This window comes from Eublepharis macularius, chromosome 6, assembly GCF_028583425.1.
Source record: "Eublepharis macularius isolate TG4126 chromosome 6, MPM_Emac_v1.0, whole genome shotgun sequence".
NCBI classification, from domain to species: domain Eukaryota; kingdom Metazoa; phylum Chordata; class Lepidosauria; order Squamata; family Eublepharidae; genus Eublepharis; species Eublepharis macularius.
Window position 1 is genome coordinate 128457374 of NC_072795.1, and position 15618 is coordinate 128472991.

A 15618-nucleotide genomic window follows, 5' to 3' on the forward strand; every position below is an offset into this window, starting at 1 on the left:
GCGTGTGCGCGTGTGTGGGCAAAGTGCCATCAAGGCGCAACTGACTTATGGCGACCCCTGCTGCGGCTGTCAGGGAAAATGAGAAGCAGAGGTGGTTCGCCAGTGCCTTCCTCTGCAGAGTCTTCCTCATTTGTCTCCCATCCAAGTACTGACCCTGCTTAGCTTCCGAGATCTCAGAGCTCTCTCAGCCCCACCCAACTCACAGGGACGGGGAAAATAATGCAAGAACCGCCAGCGGAAGCACATTGGAAGACGAGCCTGTGCTCCTGAAGCCAGAAGCTGTCTCCTATTTCCATACTGGAGTTTCAATAGGTTCTCCAAATACCAAATAGTTTATTGTCTATAGTCATAGGCCGTCACAATTTACCAAACATCAACTAATAAACAGTTCAATCCATTATCACAGTTTGTAAAGGTTAATGAAAATTAATTAAAACAGTACAGTATGCCAAACTAACCCAGGAAACATGAAACAATTTCATTCAGTACCACCTTAGATCATAGCTGATTCCGCACATGTTGGATAATGCACTTCCAATCCTCTTTAGAGATCATTTGGAATTGAATTTTTCGAGTGTGAAACAAAAAATCCACTTCCAAACAATAGCTAAAGTGCATTGAAAGTGCATTATCCAACATGTGCGAAATGGCAGATTCCGCGCACGTTGGATAATGCACTTTCAATGCACTTTATCAATTGTTTGAGGTGGATTTTTTGTTCTGCGCACGAAAAAATCCGTTCCAAATGATCTATAAAGAGGATTGGAAGTGCATTATCCAACATGTGTGGAATCAGCTGCGAGTGCAAACTGAGAGACTCTATAGGACACATGATTATCAGTGTCAGATAACAAAAACACAATCTTTTCGATTTCAGAATATGTGTTTGTGACTGATAGGATTCTGGCCAAGAATTTAGCTCTGGGTACACTATATAATGGACAATAAAGTAGGTAGTGGGAAAGGTTCTCCACTGTAGGCAATCCACAAATGCAGGTGCCATGTTCCATGGGGGTGTGAGAATAACGCCCTGCCAAAAGAGCCGTTTGCATCATCTGAAAGCACAGAGCAGTGAAAGACACTCTGAGGCTATAGGTTCTCCATAACCTGTACTACCTAGGGAAAAGTCCTGAGCTACTCTCTTGGCTTCGATCCTAAACGTGGAAACAAAATCTACTCACTGTCCAGCATCTTCCATCACGGGAGCAGGGCACAGTAAGTACGTGTCTTGAACAACGGTCGGCTTTTCATCTGAAGGAAAGCAAGCAAGCATCACTCATTTTGGACACACAGAACAGAACCGGCAACCTGGGGCAAGCAGCTCAAAGGCCAGTCTAGAAGAGAAGGACTGGCGACTGGCTCTCTCACTTCTCCCAGCTTTGCTTAAATGGCACGAGGAACACGGTGCTGGGCAAGGAGTACACAACTCTCTACCCGGTGTCCGTTTCCCAACACTAATCAGTCTCTTTGAAATGCCGAAAAGGACGTCGAGGGAAAGGATTAAACTGCCCCCTTGACCACTGCCTTCCACTCCCGCAATGGCTTTTTAGCAAAGATTGAAAAGAACAGAGTTCTAATAATGAATCTTTAATGCCTCTTCTAGATTGGCCCTCATAGTGCTTTAGGAAGATCTTTTTCTGGGGACCAGGGAACTTGTGTTGGGGGGCCAAAATCTTCTCTGAAGTCCATGTGCAAAAAGCCAGGTACAAAAGGGGGGGGGGTGTCCCAATTCAGGCAGGAAGTAGGTGACTAACCCTAGCCAGAGCAGACAGCTTTTCAGCCCTCTCCATCCACATGACACACAGATATTTAACAGATAAAATAGAAAAGAGTCCAGTAGCTCCTTTAAAACTGACCCACTTTACTGTAGCATAAGCTTTCGAGAACCACAGCTCTCTTCATCAGATGCATGGAGGGCTACCCTCCATGCATCTGACAAAGAGAACTGTGATTCTCGAAAGCTTATGCTACAGTAAAGTGAGTTAGTCTTAAAAGTGCTACTGGACTCTTTTCTATTTTGCTACTACAGACTAACACGGCTAACTCCTCTGGATCTATGACCATGGTTAGCAGATAAAGCTTTTTTTCTTCACTCCCCAAGAAGCTACACATGCTCAATGTCTGGAAATGGGACACAGGGAAAAGCCAGTAACAAAAGCAGCACCTGGAAACACGTTTTCATATATTCTGACGCATAGAAAACCAGCATGGCAGGAAGAAGGCTAAAATTCTTCGAGCCTACGTTTTGCTTCCTATCTTTTTATAGACAGTCGTGTGATCCTCCACCTGCAGTGCAAAGTGAGGCTGAAGGATGCCACCAACTGCATGAGAGAGAGACCCAGGCCTTGATCCCTGGAGGGAGGTGTGGCCTGTAAAGCCCACTGCCAACATTGCAGTGAATACTGACAGGACAGGAATACTTCTGGTCGCCATCTCCATATTGCCATCTATATTGTGGACACTTACTCGTATACCCCCAAACAGACTCTGGTCTTCTGAGACTGTCCATGACAAACACACACACAAAAGTCTTCCCCTCGTTGTTCACCGTGGCACTGTCTAGCAGACGTGCGCCTACCCTTCTGCCCGTATCAGAAGTGACATCCTCCAGCCAGCCAACTTACTGAGTGTTACTGTGCTGTTGATCTTGAAACTGCAGAGCACTTGCTCAGGGTTCCTTGCGTGATAGAAGCCATTGCCTTTCACCACCACTTGGTAGGATTCTGCAAAGACCAAAATGCTGAGATCAGAAGCAAGCAGGGACTGCACGGAAGAGCCAGAGGCAGCCTCCGCTCCCTATTAATCTATGAGGAGATGCCTACCTTATCCCAGGGATTAAGACGGTGATGCGGTTTGCAACTGTACTGAATGGGCCATCATCAAAGAAAGTACAGGAACATTTTATCATATGTGGTGGCAGGGCTTTTTTTTCAACAGGAACGCGGTGGAACAGAGTTCCGGAACCTCTTGGAAATGGTCACATGGGTGGTGGCCCCACCCCCTGATCTCCAGACAGAGGGGAGCTTAAGGGAGCTGAGCGGCGCAGAGGGCAATCTAAACTCCCCTCTGTCTGGAGATCAGGGGGCGGGGCCACCACCCATGTGACCATTTTCTCCGAGGGCAATCCACTGAGTTCCACCACATCTTTTCCCAGAAAAAAAACCCTGTGTGGTGGACATGTAAAGAAGTCCATAAATCCTGGATAATGGGGCATAATCTGTTACAACAAATTTTACAGTGTACAATTCCTTTTACACCTGAGATATTTTTGTTAAATTGTGTACCAGAAGAATTGGGAAAAGGTAAGAAAAGGTCAGAAATATTTTATAATTCATAGAGTAACAACAGCAAGAATTCTATTAGCATCCTTCTGGAAAAGATCAATAATACCCCCGAGAAGAAGAACTGATGGCGAAGATAATGGAAAATGCAGAAACAGACAAACTAACTTTTTTGAGGCACGGCATCAATGATAAATATCAACATTGCGACTAAGAATGTTATCCCAGCATTTCATTTCATTACAGCCCGTATAGTTAAGAGTTGCAGGCTACGATCTGGGAAACACAGGATCAAATTCCTGCTCTGCCATACAAGCTTGCAGACTAACCAACCTCACAGGGGTGTTGTGATGATAAAATGGAGGAGAGGAGAAAGGCGAGGTATAAATCAAGTAACCAAATAAATTTCAAGCCCTGACCCGCAGAAGACAGGCAGCAACAAGCCTTTCTAGCGATATTCTGCTCCCTCTCTTATTAGCAAATGGAAAGAAAGGACACCATGGAACTGGACTAAGCTATGGACAGATACAAGATTTTCCGCAGTTTCTGATTAGTACATGGTCTTTTGTCTATAAGAGTATGTTAAATGATTGGATGTGAAAAATTAATTGGATGTGAACGTTGTTGTGGATTTTCTGGGCTGTATAGCTGTGGTCTTGGCATTGTAGCTCCTGACGTTTCGCCAGCAGCTGTGACTGGCATCTTCAGAGGTGTAGCGCCAAAAGACAGAGATCTCTCAGTGTCACAGTGTGCAAAAGATGTTGGCAGGTCATTTATATCTACTCAGGATGGTGAGGTTGGGAAGGGGCGTGGCTTCGCAGCAAAAGCAAATGGCCGCCTAAAGCTGAGCTCTGTCTCACCCTGAGCCCTTTAAACAACCTAACAACTGTAAAATGAATGCTATGAACAAACAAACAACAGAAAAGAAGAAAGCAAACAGTAAGGCTGCTAAAAAGCTTCAAGATTTTTTCCTGGTCTCCCAAACACCAGCAGCAGAAATCAGAGCTGAAAAAGACACACTCAAAATGGCTGCCGAGGAAAGCAGAGTAAGTAACTCTTCATCAGACTTAAGCTTACCAGCCTTACTTCAAGCTATGGAGTCTAATATCCTTCAAAAAATTTCCAATTTAACAGAGCAAATTGCAGAAATTAAAATAGACATTAACAAAGCAGTGCTAAAAGCTGAAAATGCAATGGATCTTAGCATTGCCTTGCAAAGAGATGTGCAAGACTTACAAAAAGAGAATGACCACATGCAAAATAGAATTCAAACCCTTGAACTTGCAAACTGTCAGCAGAACTTAAAATTTAGAGGGATTGAAGAATCTGAAATAATAAATGCAGATTTAATCTCTTTCCTCTCTAACTGGCTAGCCACATGCCTTCAATTAGAAGAGGGCATCAGCCCTCTAATTTCCAAAGCGTATCGCCTTGGCTACCCTAATCATCCCAAAAGGAGAAGTCCCAGGGATGTTGTAGCAACATTTGCCGATTGGAGAACAAGAAAAAAAATCTTGGAGGTGGCAAGATCACAAAACACCTTTACATACAAAGGAGCTTCTATCCTGGTGTTAACTGATCTGCCAAAGGACATTTTAAATAAAAGAAAGGAACTTAAACCAGTAACGGAGGCCTTAAGGAAAGCTAAAATCAACTATAGATGGATAAACTTTACTAAACTCCAAGTAAAACAACAAGGAGAGACCTACACAGCAGAAGACCAAGAGACTGGATTATGCCTGTTACAGAGCATTAACCTGGAACTGCCTATGGAGTTAGACAACATATCTAACAGAAGAAAGAGATCATATCCTTCAACTCCACAAAAAGGAAGCAAGATACCGATTAGGCACAACTGAAGTCTCAAACTCTGCATTAGAAATAATAGAAGCTCTAATTCCAATGACTGAAACAAATGCCATTCATAGCATCAAAATATCAACAAAGGGTTCGGGGGGGCAGATTATAAAATACAGTAATTTAATTAGCTTCCAAATTAGAATTACCCAGATATTCTGGAATTTTCCAGTAATTCAGGAGAGAAGTTTATCTCTTGAATTATAGAGGGTTATATAGGATAAGTTTCAGTTTCTTCCATTTTTTTTTCATTTTTTTTTCATCTTATTTTTTTCCCCTTTTGGCTTATTAATCGAATTCAAGTTAAACAGAAATTTATTGATAATAGGGATTGTTATTGTTCCTATATTATAGAGTGTTACTATTTTATATCAAATAATTAGTTATAAACAAAGTTTAGAGTTATAGAAGAGTTTTACTGTTATTAGAAAGTTATATTACTACTTCAAGTTTATATTGTTACGTTACGGATATTAGAAGTATTACTGTTTATAATACACAATTAAGTATAATCAAAATTTAAAGTTATAACAAGTGCTGTATTGTCATCAGAAAATTGTCCTATCGTTCAGATTTTATATACGGGAATAGCATTACTGTTACCAAATAAGTTGTTTAAAAGCTATTTCTTTAACACAAAAAATAATTTATTTCTAAGAAGAAATTGGAGGGAGAAGTTACAATATGTGTTCTGAACTAAAAGTAATTTCTTATAATGTTCGAGGCTTGGGGAATCCAATTAAGAGAAAACGCATACTTACACATATAGCTAAACTTAAACCAGATATCACTCTACTTCAAGAAACACACATTCGTGCTGGTAATCCTTTAACACTGAAAGACAGATGGATTCATACACAATACCATGCATATGGCACTTCTAAAGCACGTGGGGTTGCAATTATAGTATCCAAAAATACTCCTTTTTTTCATAAAGCTACAAAAGTTGATCCTCTGGGTAGATATATATTTGTAAAAGGAACTGTAGGCAATCACCTTCTTACGGTGGCATCCATCTATGCACCTAACCAAAGGCAAATAACCTTTATAGAAGAACTATTAATTAATCTAGAAAAATTTCAGGAAGGCGAACTGATTGTGGGTGGAGACTTTAATTTCATAATGAATCACAAATTAGATAGGTCAGACTATAAAAAATCCCGTAAGAAATGTCACAATACTAAATTGGCAACATTGATTAAAAATCACAATCTGATTGATGTATGGAGACAAACTCATGCTACAGAAAAAGACTTTACTTACTACTCACCTAGACATCACATTTACACCAGAATTGACCTTATTTTAATTTCAGAAAAATTAATTAATCAGGTAAACTCAACCGAAATTGGTAACATAATCCATTCAGATCATGCTTGGACTACTTGCACCATTTCATTTAAGTCAGAAACAAAAACTGAAAAACACTGGACATTTAGTAAATCACTACTGTACCATTCAAATCATGTTAAGGAAATTGAGAATATCATCAAACAATACATGAAAGAAAATACAACACCAGAAACAAAACCACATATTTTTGGGACGCTTTAAAAGCTGTCACTAGAGGACATCTAATAGCATTAACATCACGAATTCACAAGGATAAGAAAGCTCAAAAACAAGAAATTACAGGGAAAATTAAACACTTGGAATTCCTACATAAACAGAATGGTAGTAAAAAAGTATACCAGAAACTAATAAATGAACGCAAACTTTTAGAAACCATAGAATCAGATAATATTCAAAAAAATCTCATATATTTAAAACAGAAACATTGGTTCAATACACCAAAGACTTTACGTATTCTCTCTTGGAAAATAAAAGAAAAGAAGGTAGCAAAATTAATCAGGGTAATCCAAGACAAAAAAGGACAAATATACACTAAATCAAAAGACATAATTAATATCTTCAGAGATTACTATAATCAACTATATACATCAAAAAAACCAAAAATAGAAAACATATCCCATTTTTTGCAATCACTTAAAAATCTTAAAAAATTAGAAAAAGCACATCAGTCAAAACTGGAGAATCCAATCACCACACAAGAAATTGCAGTAGTCATACAAAAATCAAAAAACAACAAAGCATCAGGACCAGACGGATTTCCTGCAGAATTTTATAAAAAATTTGCCCCACTTCTATTACAACCCCTTACTGAAACTTGTAACATGTTATTAACATCAGGAATACAGCCTCCTTCATGGTCGACTGCTTCTATTATAGTAATTCCGAAGCAAGGCAAAGATCATAAAACCCCAGCCTCATTTCGCCCAATTTCTCTCTTAAATCAAGATTACAAGATATTTACTTCAGTTATAGCCGAACGTCTTAATTCATTTATCACTCACTATATACACAAGGACCAAACCGGCTTCATGCCCGGCAGGGATTTAACACACAATATTTATAAAACTTTAAATTTAATGTCTATATGCAAAAATCAACATACTGAAGCTCTATTCTTATCATTAGATATCGAAAAAGCCTTCGATTCCTTAGAAATATGTTATTTAGATGAAACACTATACCATATGGGCTTTGGAGAAAATTTCCGACGTATAATAAAGACAATCTATTCACAACCCACAGCGCATGTCAAAATAAATGGAAACACTTCAGACAAAATCTATCTACATAGAGGAACAAGACAAGGCTGCCCTTTGTCACCTGCTTTATTTGCAATTGCCTTAGAACCACTGACAATAGCAATCAGGGAGAACACCCAAATTCAAGGAATCGCAGTTAACTCTAAAACATATAAACTCAGTGCTTTTGCAGATGATATGCTGCTATACCTCACAAACCCAATCCTATCGCTTCAACACTTATCAAATCTTTTAAGTATATTTGGTCAAATTTCAGGATTAGAAGTAAACTACACCAAGTCGAACATACTTCCTTTAAACACAACAACTACAACTCAATTGAATATTAAACACATATATAAATTCCAGTGGGAACCAAAAAAACTACCATATCTGGGTATAATCCTACCATCTGACCTCAACCAGTTACTAAAGTTAAATCACATAGATAAAATGGCTAAAATAAGAGCAGAATTAAGTGACTGGAATAAAAAACAATTATCATGGTATGATAGATACCATCTAATTAAATCATTTGCACTTCCCAAGTTAATTTTTCTCTTTCGAACAATTCCAATATTAATCCCACCAAAACTTTTAAAACAATGGCAAACCTTCTTCAATAAATTTTTGTGGCAAGATAAACATCCAAGAATTGCATTTACAACACTAAGATTAAAAAACACACAAGGAGGCTTTAATTTCCCAGATATTGATCTCTATCAAAAAGCTGCACGATTAAAAGATGTAATTTCTATAATACAGAAGGAAGATCATATGGATTGGATCAACCTTTTACAAAACACACAACAAAATGAATCCATTCAGGATCTTCTATGGAATAAACAACACGTCCGCCCAACAAACACTAAACAAAACATCTTTTTGACAGCTATCCTAAAAGTATGGGATGCTTATAGAAATAAAATCACCCCCAAATATTCCAGGTTCTCTTCTTTTCTTTTTCAGGATTGGTTTCCACCGGGTCTCTCACCCGCATTCACTAAAAAATGGAACCAAAACAACATAACAAGGCTAACTGATATTGCCTCCCGAGAAGGCTTACTAGATAAACCAGAATTGGAGCAAAAAATTAATAGTAATATATCATGGTTTATTTATTTTCAATTAAAGAATCTAGCCTCTTCTATAAACTTAAAGGACATTATGAAACAACCAAAGACTGCATTTGAACAAATTATAGATAGGAAAGGCCTTTCAAATAAAGGAGTAATCTCCAAAATTTATAATATTTTGCTACAAAACCTTAAACTTAAAACCTTAACATATCAGTCAAAATGGCACCAAGACTGCGACAAAATATTATCAAAAGAACAATGGGAAATATTATGGTCCTCTAAAATATTTAATTCATCAACAATTAATATTAAACTACAGTCCTATAAGATATTAACAAGATGGTATCTTACACCCAAAAAATTAGCAGCTATTTACTCTCACAGTTCATCTTTATGTTGGAAAGGATGTGGGGATACAGGATCATATATACATTGCTGGTGGAAATGTCATTACATAGAAGAATTCTGGAATACAATCTTGCACCAAATCTTTTTGTTAACTGGCTACAAAATACCAAAGAAACCTGAGCTGATATTTCTGAATCAATGGGACGATATAGAGATCCCACCAATTCGACGAGACCTCATCAATGTCTTCTTAATGGCAGCAAAAAATTTAATTGCTTTAAAATGGAAATCACATACTGTACCAACAATTACCAGTTGGTATTCTAAAATATGGGACCATTTTTTATTTGAAAAAATCAATGATGGAATCTATCAAGCTGAAAATTTCCCCCAAACAACAAATTTTATGGAAAAATGGTTCCCTTTTTTTGAATACATTTCTAAAGAAAATCTATATCCTCCCAATAAAATATACCAAACAATCCTGAATCTATAATCCAAAATATATCAGATCATTCAACTTGAATTTGTCTTTCCATGTTTTACCCTTCTCTGTTATGTAGTTTTTAACAATTTACCCATGTTGTATTTCACATTGTAAACAGTTTTGTTAATAATTGAAATAAAATATATATATATTAAAAAAAAAAAAAAAGGATGGTGAGGTTGGGCTGAGTCACCCTGTAAGAGTTTCCCAGGGTGTGGAATGCTAATGGAGGGAGGCTTCACTGTATCCTGAGGAGGTTCTTTTGCATATGGATTGGTGCTTGATATGCTAATCTTCTCTGCAGGGCTATTGTAGGATGTAGAGTATTTTGTTAGCCTGGTGTTTTTCAGGACTGGAAACCATGCTCTATTCTTTACTGAGTTTGTTCTTTACTGAGTTTGTTCTGGCTGTTGATTACTGGTTAGAGTAACAGCCTTGAGGAGTATGTATTATCTTGCTGCCAATTATAAAGGCTTATAGTTTGATACACTCCAGTATTTAATATTTATTATTGTATTAGTTATATTTATTGACCTCATAGCACAGTACACTTTAGTGGTTAATGGTGTAGTTAAATATTCAACCAACGGTCATAATTATTTGGCACTGTGCATTTTAAGCATACAACGACTGGTATTTGTGGCCGCGGAAGATCTTGTATCTTTCGGTAACAACACTCTCTTATTAGCAGCATTCATTTGAGTACAAAACCAATCCATATAATATACACACAGTTAAGGGGGGGATTATAATAAATGATACAATACAAAGTACAAACAATTAACATATATCACTATGAAGTAACAAATTGCTAATCTCAAAAGAGAACTCTTTAATACCAGTTTGGCCAATGGTTTGCTGTGGTTGGATAGATTTGAGGATGGGGTTAAACTTTTGATTAAAACATACATTCCTTTATATTATAACGTAAGAGCTAATGTAGCATAGTGCTTAAGTGGTTTTGGCTGCAAATCAGCACTCTGTTGGTTCGAATCCCACTCCAGCCATGACCTCAGCAGGTGGCCTTGGGTCAGCCACTCCTCTCAGCCCCAGCTCCCCAGCTGTATTGTGGGGATAATAATAACACTAACTTGTTCACCACTCTGGGTGAGGCACTAATCTGTCTAGAAGAGCAGTATATTATTATTATTATTATTATTATTATTATTATTATTATTATTATTATTATGTCCATAATGTTACTATACCAGGAGACAATAGAGAATGGTTAGTTTTCAACCACCGTCCCTTACACAAATAGAATTAAGTTAGTTTTAAACTACGCCTTCTTCCCAAGCAGCGAGAAAAGAATGATTTGGGTTTTTTCCAGCTGTAAGCTATGTAGTTCATATTGTGTGTATAAAGTGCTGTCAAGACGCATCTGACTTAGGCGACCTCTGCTGGAGTTTTCAAGGCAAGTGACTAAGAGCTAAGCTACAAGAGATGAATTACAAAAGGATGCGCATGTGAAGAGAGTCACAATGTTAGCTGGGAAGCTGAGTTTGAAAAGAGATTGGAAGTCTTTGTCAATTTCCCCTCTCTACAGGGAGATCTCTGCTCAGAGGGTTTCTAATTTCCTCTTTGCCTCTGGAAGGCTCTGTCAGTTTCACCTCCCCTTCTAGGAGGCAAAGAGGGAAATAACAAACCCTCTGAGGAGGGATCTTTGCTGGCTCTGTAGAGAGGGGAAATTGACAGAGCCTTCCAATCTCTTTTAAAACTCAGCTTCCCGGCTAACATTGTGACTCCCTTCATGTGAGTGTCCTGGTGTAATTCGTCTCTTGTATGGTTGTTGTGGATTTTCCGGGCTGTATTGCCGTGGTCTTGGCATTGTAGTTCCTGACGTTTCGCCAGCAGCTGTGACTGGCATCTTCAGAGGTGTAGCACTGAAAGACAGGGATCTCTCAGTGTCAAACTGTGGAGGAGATGTTTGCAGGTAATTTGTATCTACTCAGAAAGGTGGGTTGGGTTGTGTCATCCTGTAAGGGTTTCCCAGGGTGTGGAATGCTAATGGAGTGCTAATGCTTCACTGTATCCTGAGGAGGTTCTTTTGCATATGGATTGGTGCTTGATATGCTAATCTTCTCTGCAGGGTTATTGTGGGTTGTAGAGTCTTTTGTTAGCCTGGTGTTTTTCAGAACTGGAAACCATGCTCTATTCATTCTTAAAGTCTCTTCTTTCCTGTTGAAGTTTTGCTTATGCTTGTGAATTTCAATGGCTTCCCTGTGCAATCTGACAAAGTAGTTGGACATGTTGTCCAGTATTTTGGTGTCCTGGAATAAGATACTGTGTCCTGTTTGAGTTAGGCTATATTCAGCCACTGCTATTATTGCTATTAGTATGATCCTACTGGGTAGTTCCTATGTTGTTTTAGTATGTCACTTGTAGAATTCCTTATGCTCTGTTTCAATATTTCTTCAGCTTTATATTGGATTTCTGCTGGTTTTTAAGTCATTGCAAATTTGCATGTATATATCTATCACATCCAGATGGGTAGCCACGTTAGTCTGTCTGTAGCAGTAGAAAAGAGCAAAAGTCCAGTACCGCAGCTCACTTCTTCAGATACCCTGCTACAAATTTTGTTAGTCTTACAGGTGCTACTGGACTCTTGCTCTTTTTTATATCTGTTACATGTTTATTGAAATGTGTTTGATACTGAGAGCCAAGTTATGAGAGATGAATTACACGAGGAGGAGCACGTGAAGGGAGTTGCAAGGTTAGCCGGGAAGCTGAGTTTTAAAAGAGATCAGAAGGCTTCGTCAATTTCCCCTCTCTACAGACTCAGAGCCTGGCTGCTCAGAGGGTTTGTTAATTTCCTCTTTGCCTCCCAAAAGCTGTTAGTTTCACCTCCCCTTCTAGGAGGGAAAGAGGAAATAAACAAATCTTTATTCCTCCATCCCCCCAATATTGCTGATTCCTGCTAGTGAGTGAAGACTTTTTCGTTTTGTTTGGCATACCCCCAATAACTGTTATCGACCCTCTTCCCTGCGCTTGGTGTTGCGTGTGTTTGTGTATGCGTTTCCTGTATTATCTTCACAGTCTTTAAAATGTTTTAAATTTAAATCTAAATTGCTTACAATGCTTGTTTTAATTTTCTGATGTTTGAAAATTCACTGCCTTGGAGGACCCTCTTTGGGTAGAAAGGTTGCATACAAATGTTTTAAATAAATCAGTCAATTTAAATAACAGTAGACCCCAAACCTCTTTGGGTATAGCAGTATCGTGCAATATCTTGCAATTCTGCCTTGGGTACTGATGAAGGGCAGGATATCAATATTTTAAATAAATATAATAAATCAATTTGGGGGGATCTCAGAGTGAGAGCTATGTGATCTTAAAGACAGGCAAGGCCCTAAATGATTCACATGGTAACACTTATTCTTAAATAGTAAAGAGTCCAGTAGCACCTTTAAGACTTAATCAACTTTATTGTAGCATAAGCTTTCGAGAACCGCAGCTCTCTTCGTCCATCTGACGAAGAGAGCTGCGGTTCTCGAAAGCTGATGCAACGACAAAGTTGGTTAGTCTTTAAGGTGCTACTGGACTCTTTACTATTTTGCAACTACAGACTAACACAGCTAACACCTCTGGACTTATTCTTATGGATTCTTTCTGATTTTTCACTAGATGGTGCTCTCTTTCAAAAGCTACAGCACTCCTTTTGCAAGAAGTTATACACACACACATATACACACACACACACTGAGGAAGTTATACATATACTGCCTTCCTTTTACAACCCCATACCTGCTAAGGGGAAGGTAAACATAACACACATCAGTTTGTACATTACGTTTAACATCCCCTTAACAGATGTGTGGTTGTAGAATAAAGGTAGTTCAAGCACAGCTTGAACTTTGAATATCTCTTAAATCAATTGCTCAATTCTCAATGAAAGGCAGAGCTCAATTATTCAATTTGGCACAAAAGTATACAAGATGCTCTTTTTTCATTAAAAACAGATTTAGTGAAAAGAGGCTGTCTAAGTGATTTGTTAAGAAGATGTGCCTGGAAACAAGCAGCGGCCCGCTCTGTGGAGATACGAGAACCATCTTGTCAGTAACGTTTATTTCTCCTCCATTCCCTCCGACCTCTGTGCCCTATTTAATTCTCTTGCTACAGCTGCCCATTTCTAAAATGGCTCTCTCTCCCCTCCCCATCAAAGGTGCATGAGTGAAAGGGGAAACAATTCTTTTTGACTGCTGACCAGACAGGCACTGCAAAAGGTTTGGCTCTTTGACTTGTTCACTCCCTCCCCCAGGGGGGCGTTTCTAATATTATGCAGTGCAGCTCAGTTCTGGAAGACGCTGGTCTGCCGAAATTGCTAATTCTATTTAATTTGGGGCCGTGGCTCTGCCTGCGTCCTTTTCTTCCTTAGTTACTGTCAGATTCAAAATTGCTGATTTTGACAAGACAACGGAGGAAAAAAGGTCAGCCCAGAACCAAGCTGGTGTGCGCTGGCTGGGCTGTCGGCTTTGCTTCTGTGACTCTTGATGAGGAGCTGACTATTTGCATCCACACCTGGGAGTTGACGCAGCCAGTCCGGTGCCACATCCAGTACTGTCTTTCCATCAAGTCAGAGCGCAGGGAGCCCTGACAGCGCAAGGAAGCGGCCGGGAACCCAGACTCCAGATGAAGCACCTCCGTGCAAGCAGAGCCTATCTCAGTCAATCAAGGACAGCAGAGAGACCCTAATGTGCAAAAAGAGCTGCAGAAATAGGGTGTCCAGTTGGCAGTGCCACAAAATGCAAAACACAACAGTGGTGACTGGCTGAAGGCTGTTCAGAGTCACCTGCTGAAAATTGGTTTCTCCCCCCCCCCCCCAAATGCTTCTTTCGTGTGGAATAGAGCACGCAAAAAAAAAACTAGTCAAGTAGAGAATCGAAGATATTGAATGACAAACCGATCACTCCAACACAAAGGTTGGGGTAAACATCAAATACTCTGCGGAACTGACAAAGCATTTAACATTGTTAGAAATAAAAGGGTTCAGAAGGGCCTTCACTCTTGCTAGACGCTCTGCCGTACTTGAAGGCAAGTACAAGAACAAAGGGTCTGTACTTGCCAGACAAGGGAGGTTGGGACTCTGGAACATACGTTTTTCTTATGCCCGTATTATAAGCTGGCATGCAGTAAGTTTACCGTTACGGGGAAATCTGGACCTCTCCGAAAAAGCTAAACTGGAGTTTCTTTTATCTGATAAAAATGCCAAGATCATCTATCAAGTAGCCAGCTTTTGTATGGCAATACTCAGGATACGAAAATTTTACGATATCTAGATGCAACTCCGATTTTAAACTGTTTTTAAACTTTTAATCTAAAATACGTAATGTTTCAATTATGTGTTTCTTTTTGTATGTTTGGTCTAAGGACCGTAATAATAATAAACAAACAAACAGCAGTGCCATCAGTGAGACAAGCTAACTGACCTCTCCCTCGCTGCGCCAACAGACGTCTTCCACGAGAACTAAGCATTCCCCTCATTTGCTAGGTAGAAAGACAGATCAGATAAGGCTGGATAAAGCCATGCCAAGGACCAACACCGTCCTTAACAGATAAGTGACACAAAGTCACTATATGTAAACTAAAGGTTTTTTTAATTCTTTTTCTGGAATAAAATATCAACACTTCAGAAGTTCCAAAGAGGAGGTCCTCCAATACTTCACTGTGGTAGAGAACAAGACCTAAACCTAACAGAGAGGCAACCTCGGTCCAAGAACGATCCAAAGATCAGAGGGGAACCCACCTCACTGGGGAAGAGCAATCAAAAACTTGCACATCTATAATACTATGTATGGAAAAATATAGGATATTTATAATTGCTTTTTATATATATCATAAAGTGCTCATGTGCTATAAGTAAACCAGTAATGTCACCAAATATCCCGTAAGTTCCATAATCCATCTCACTCTTGCACAAATGCAATAAATACAACGATCTCAATAAATAGCATAAATAGTGGCCGCCAAGTTCATAT

General features: G+C 39.0%; 1 protein-coding gene across 1 annotated transcript in view; it reads right to left on the reverse strand.

Annotated features, from left to right (window-relative positions):
* The window catches only part of ANTXRL (ANTXR like), a 68202-nt gene that overhangs the window by 35715 nt on the left and 16869 nt on the right, over window positions 1–15618 (reverse strand). Inside the window, exons 10-11 of the mRNA XM_054984196.1 lie at window positions 2625–2723; window positions 1182–1251 (exon numbers count right to left, since the gene is read on the reverse strand). Coding sequence (XP_054840171.1) covers window positions 1182–1251; window positions 2625–2723 — 169 coding nt within the window. The remainder of the gene's footprint in view (window positions 1–1181; window positions 1252–2624; window positions 2724–15618) is intronic.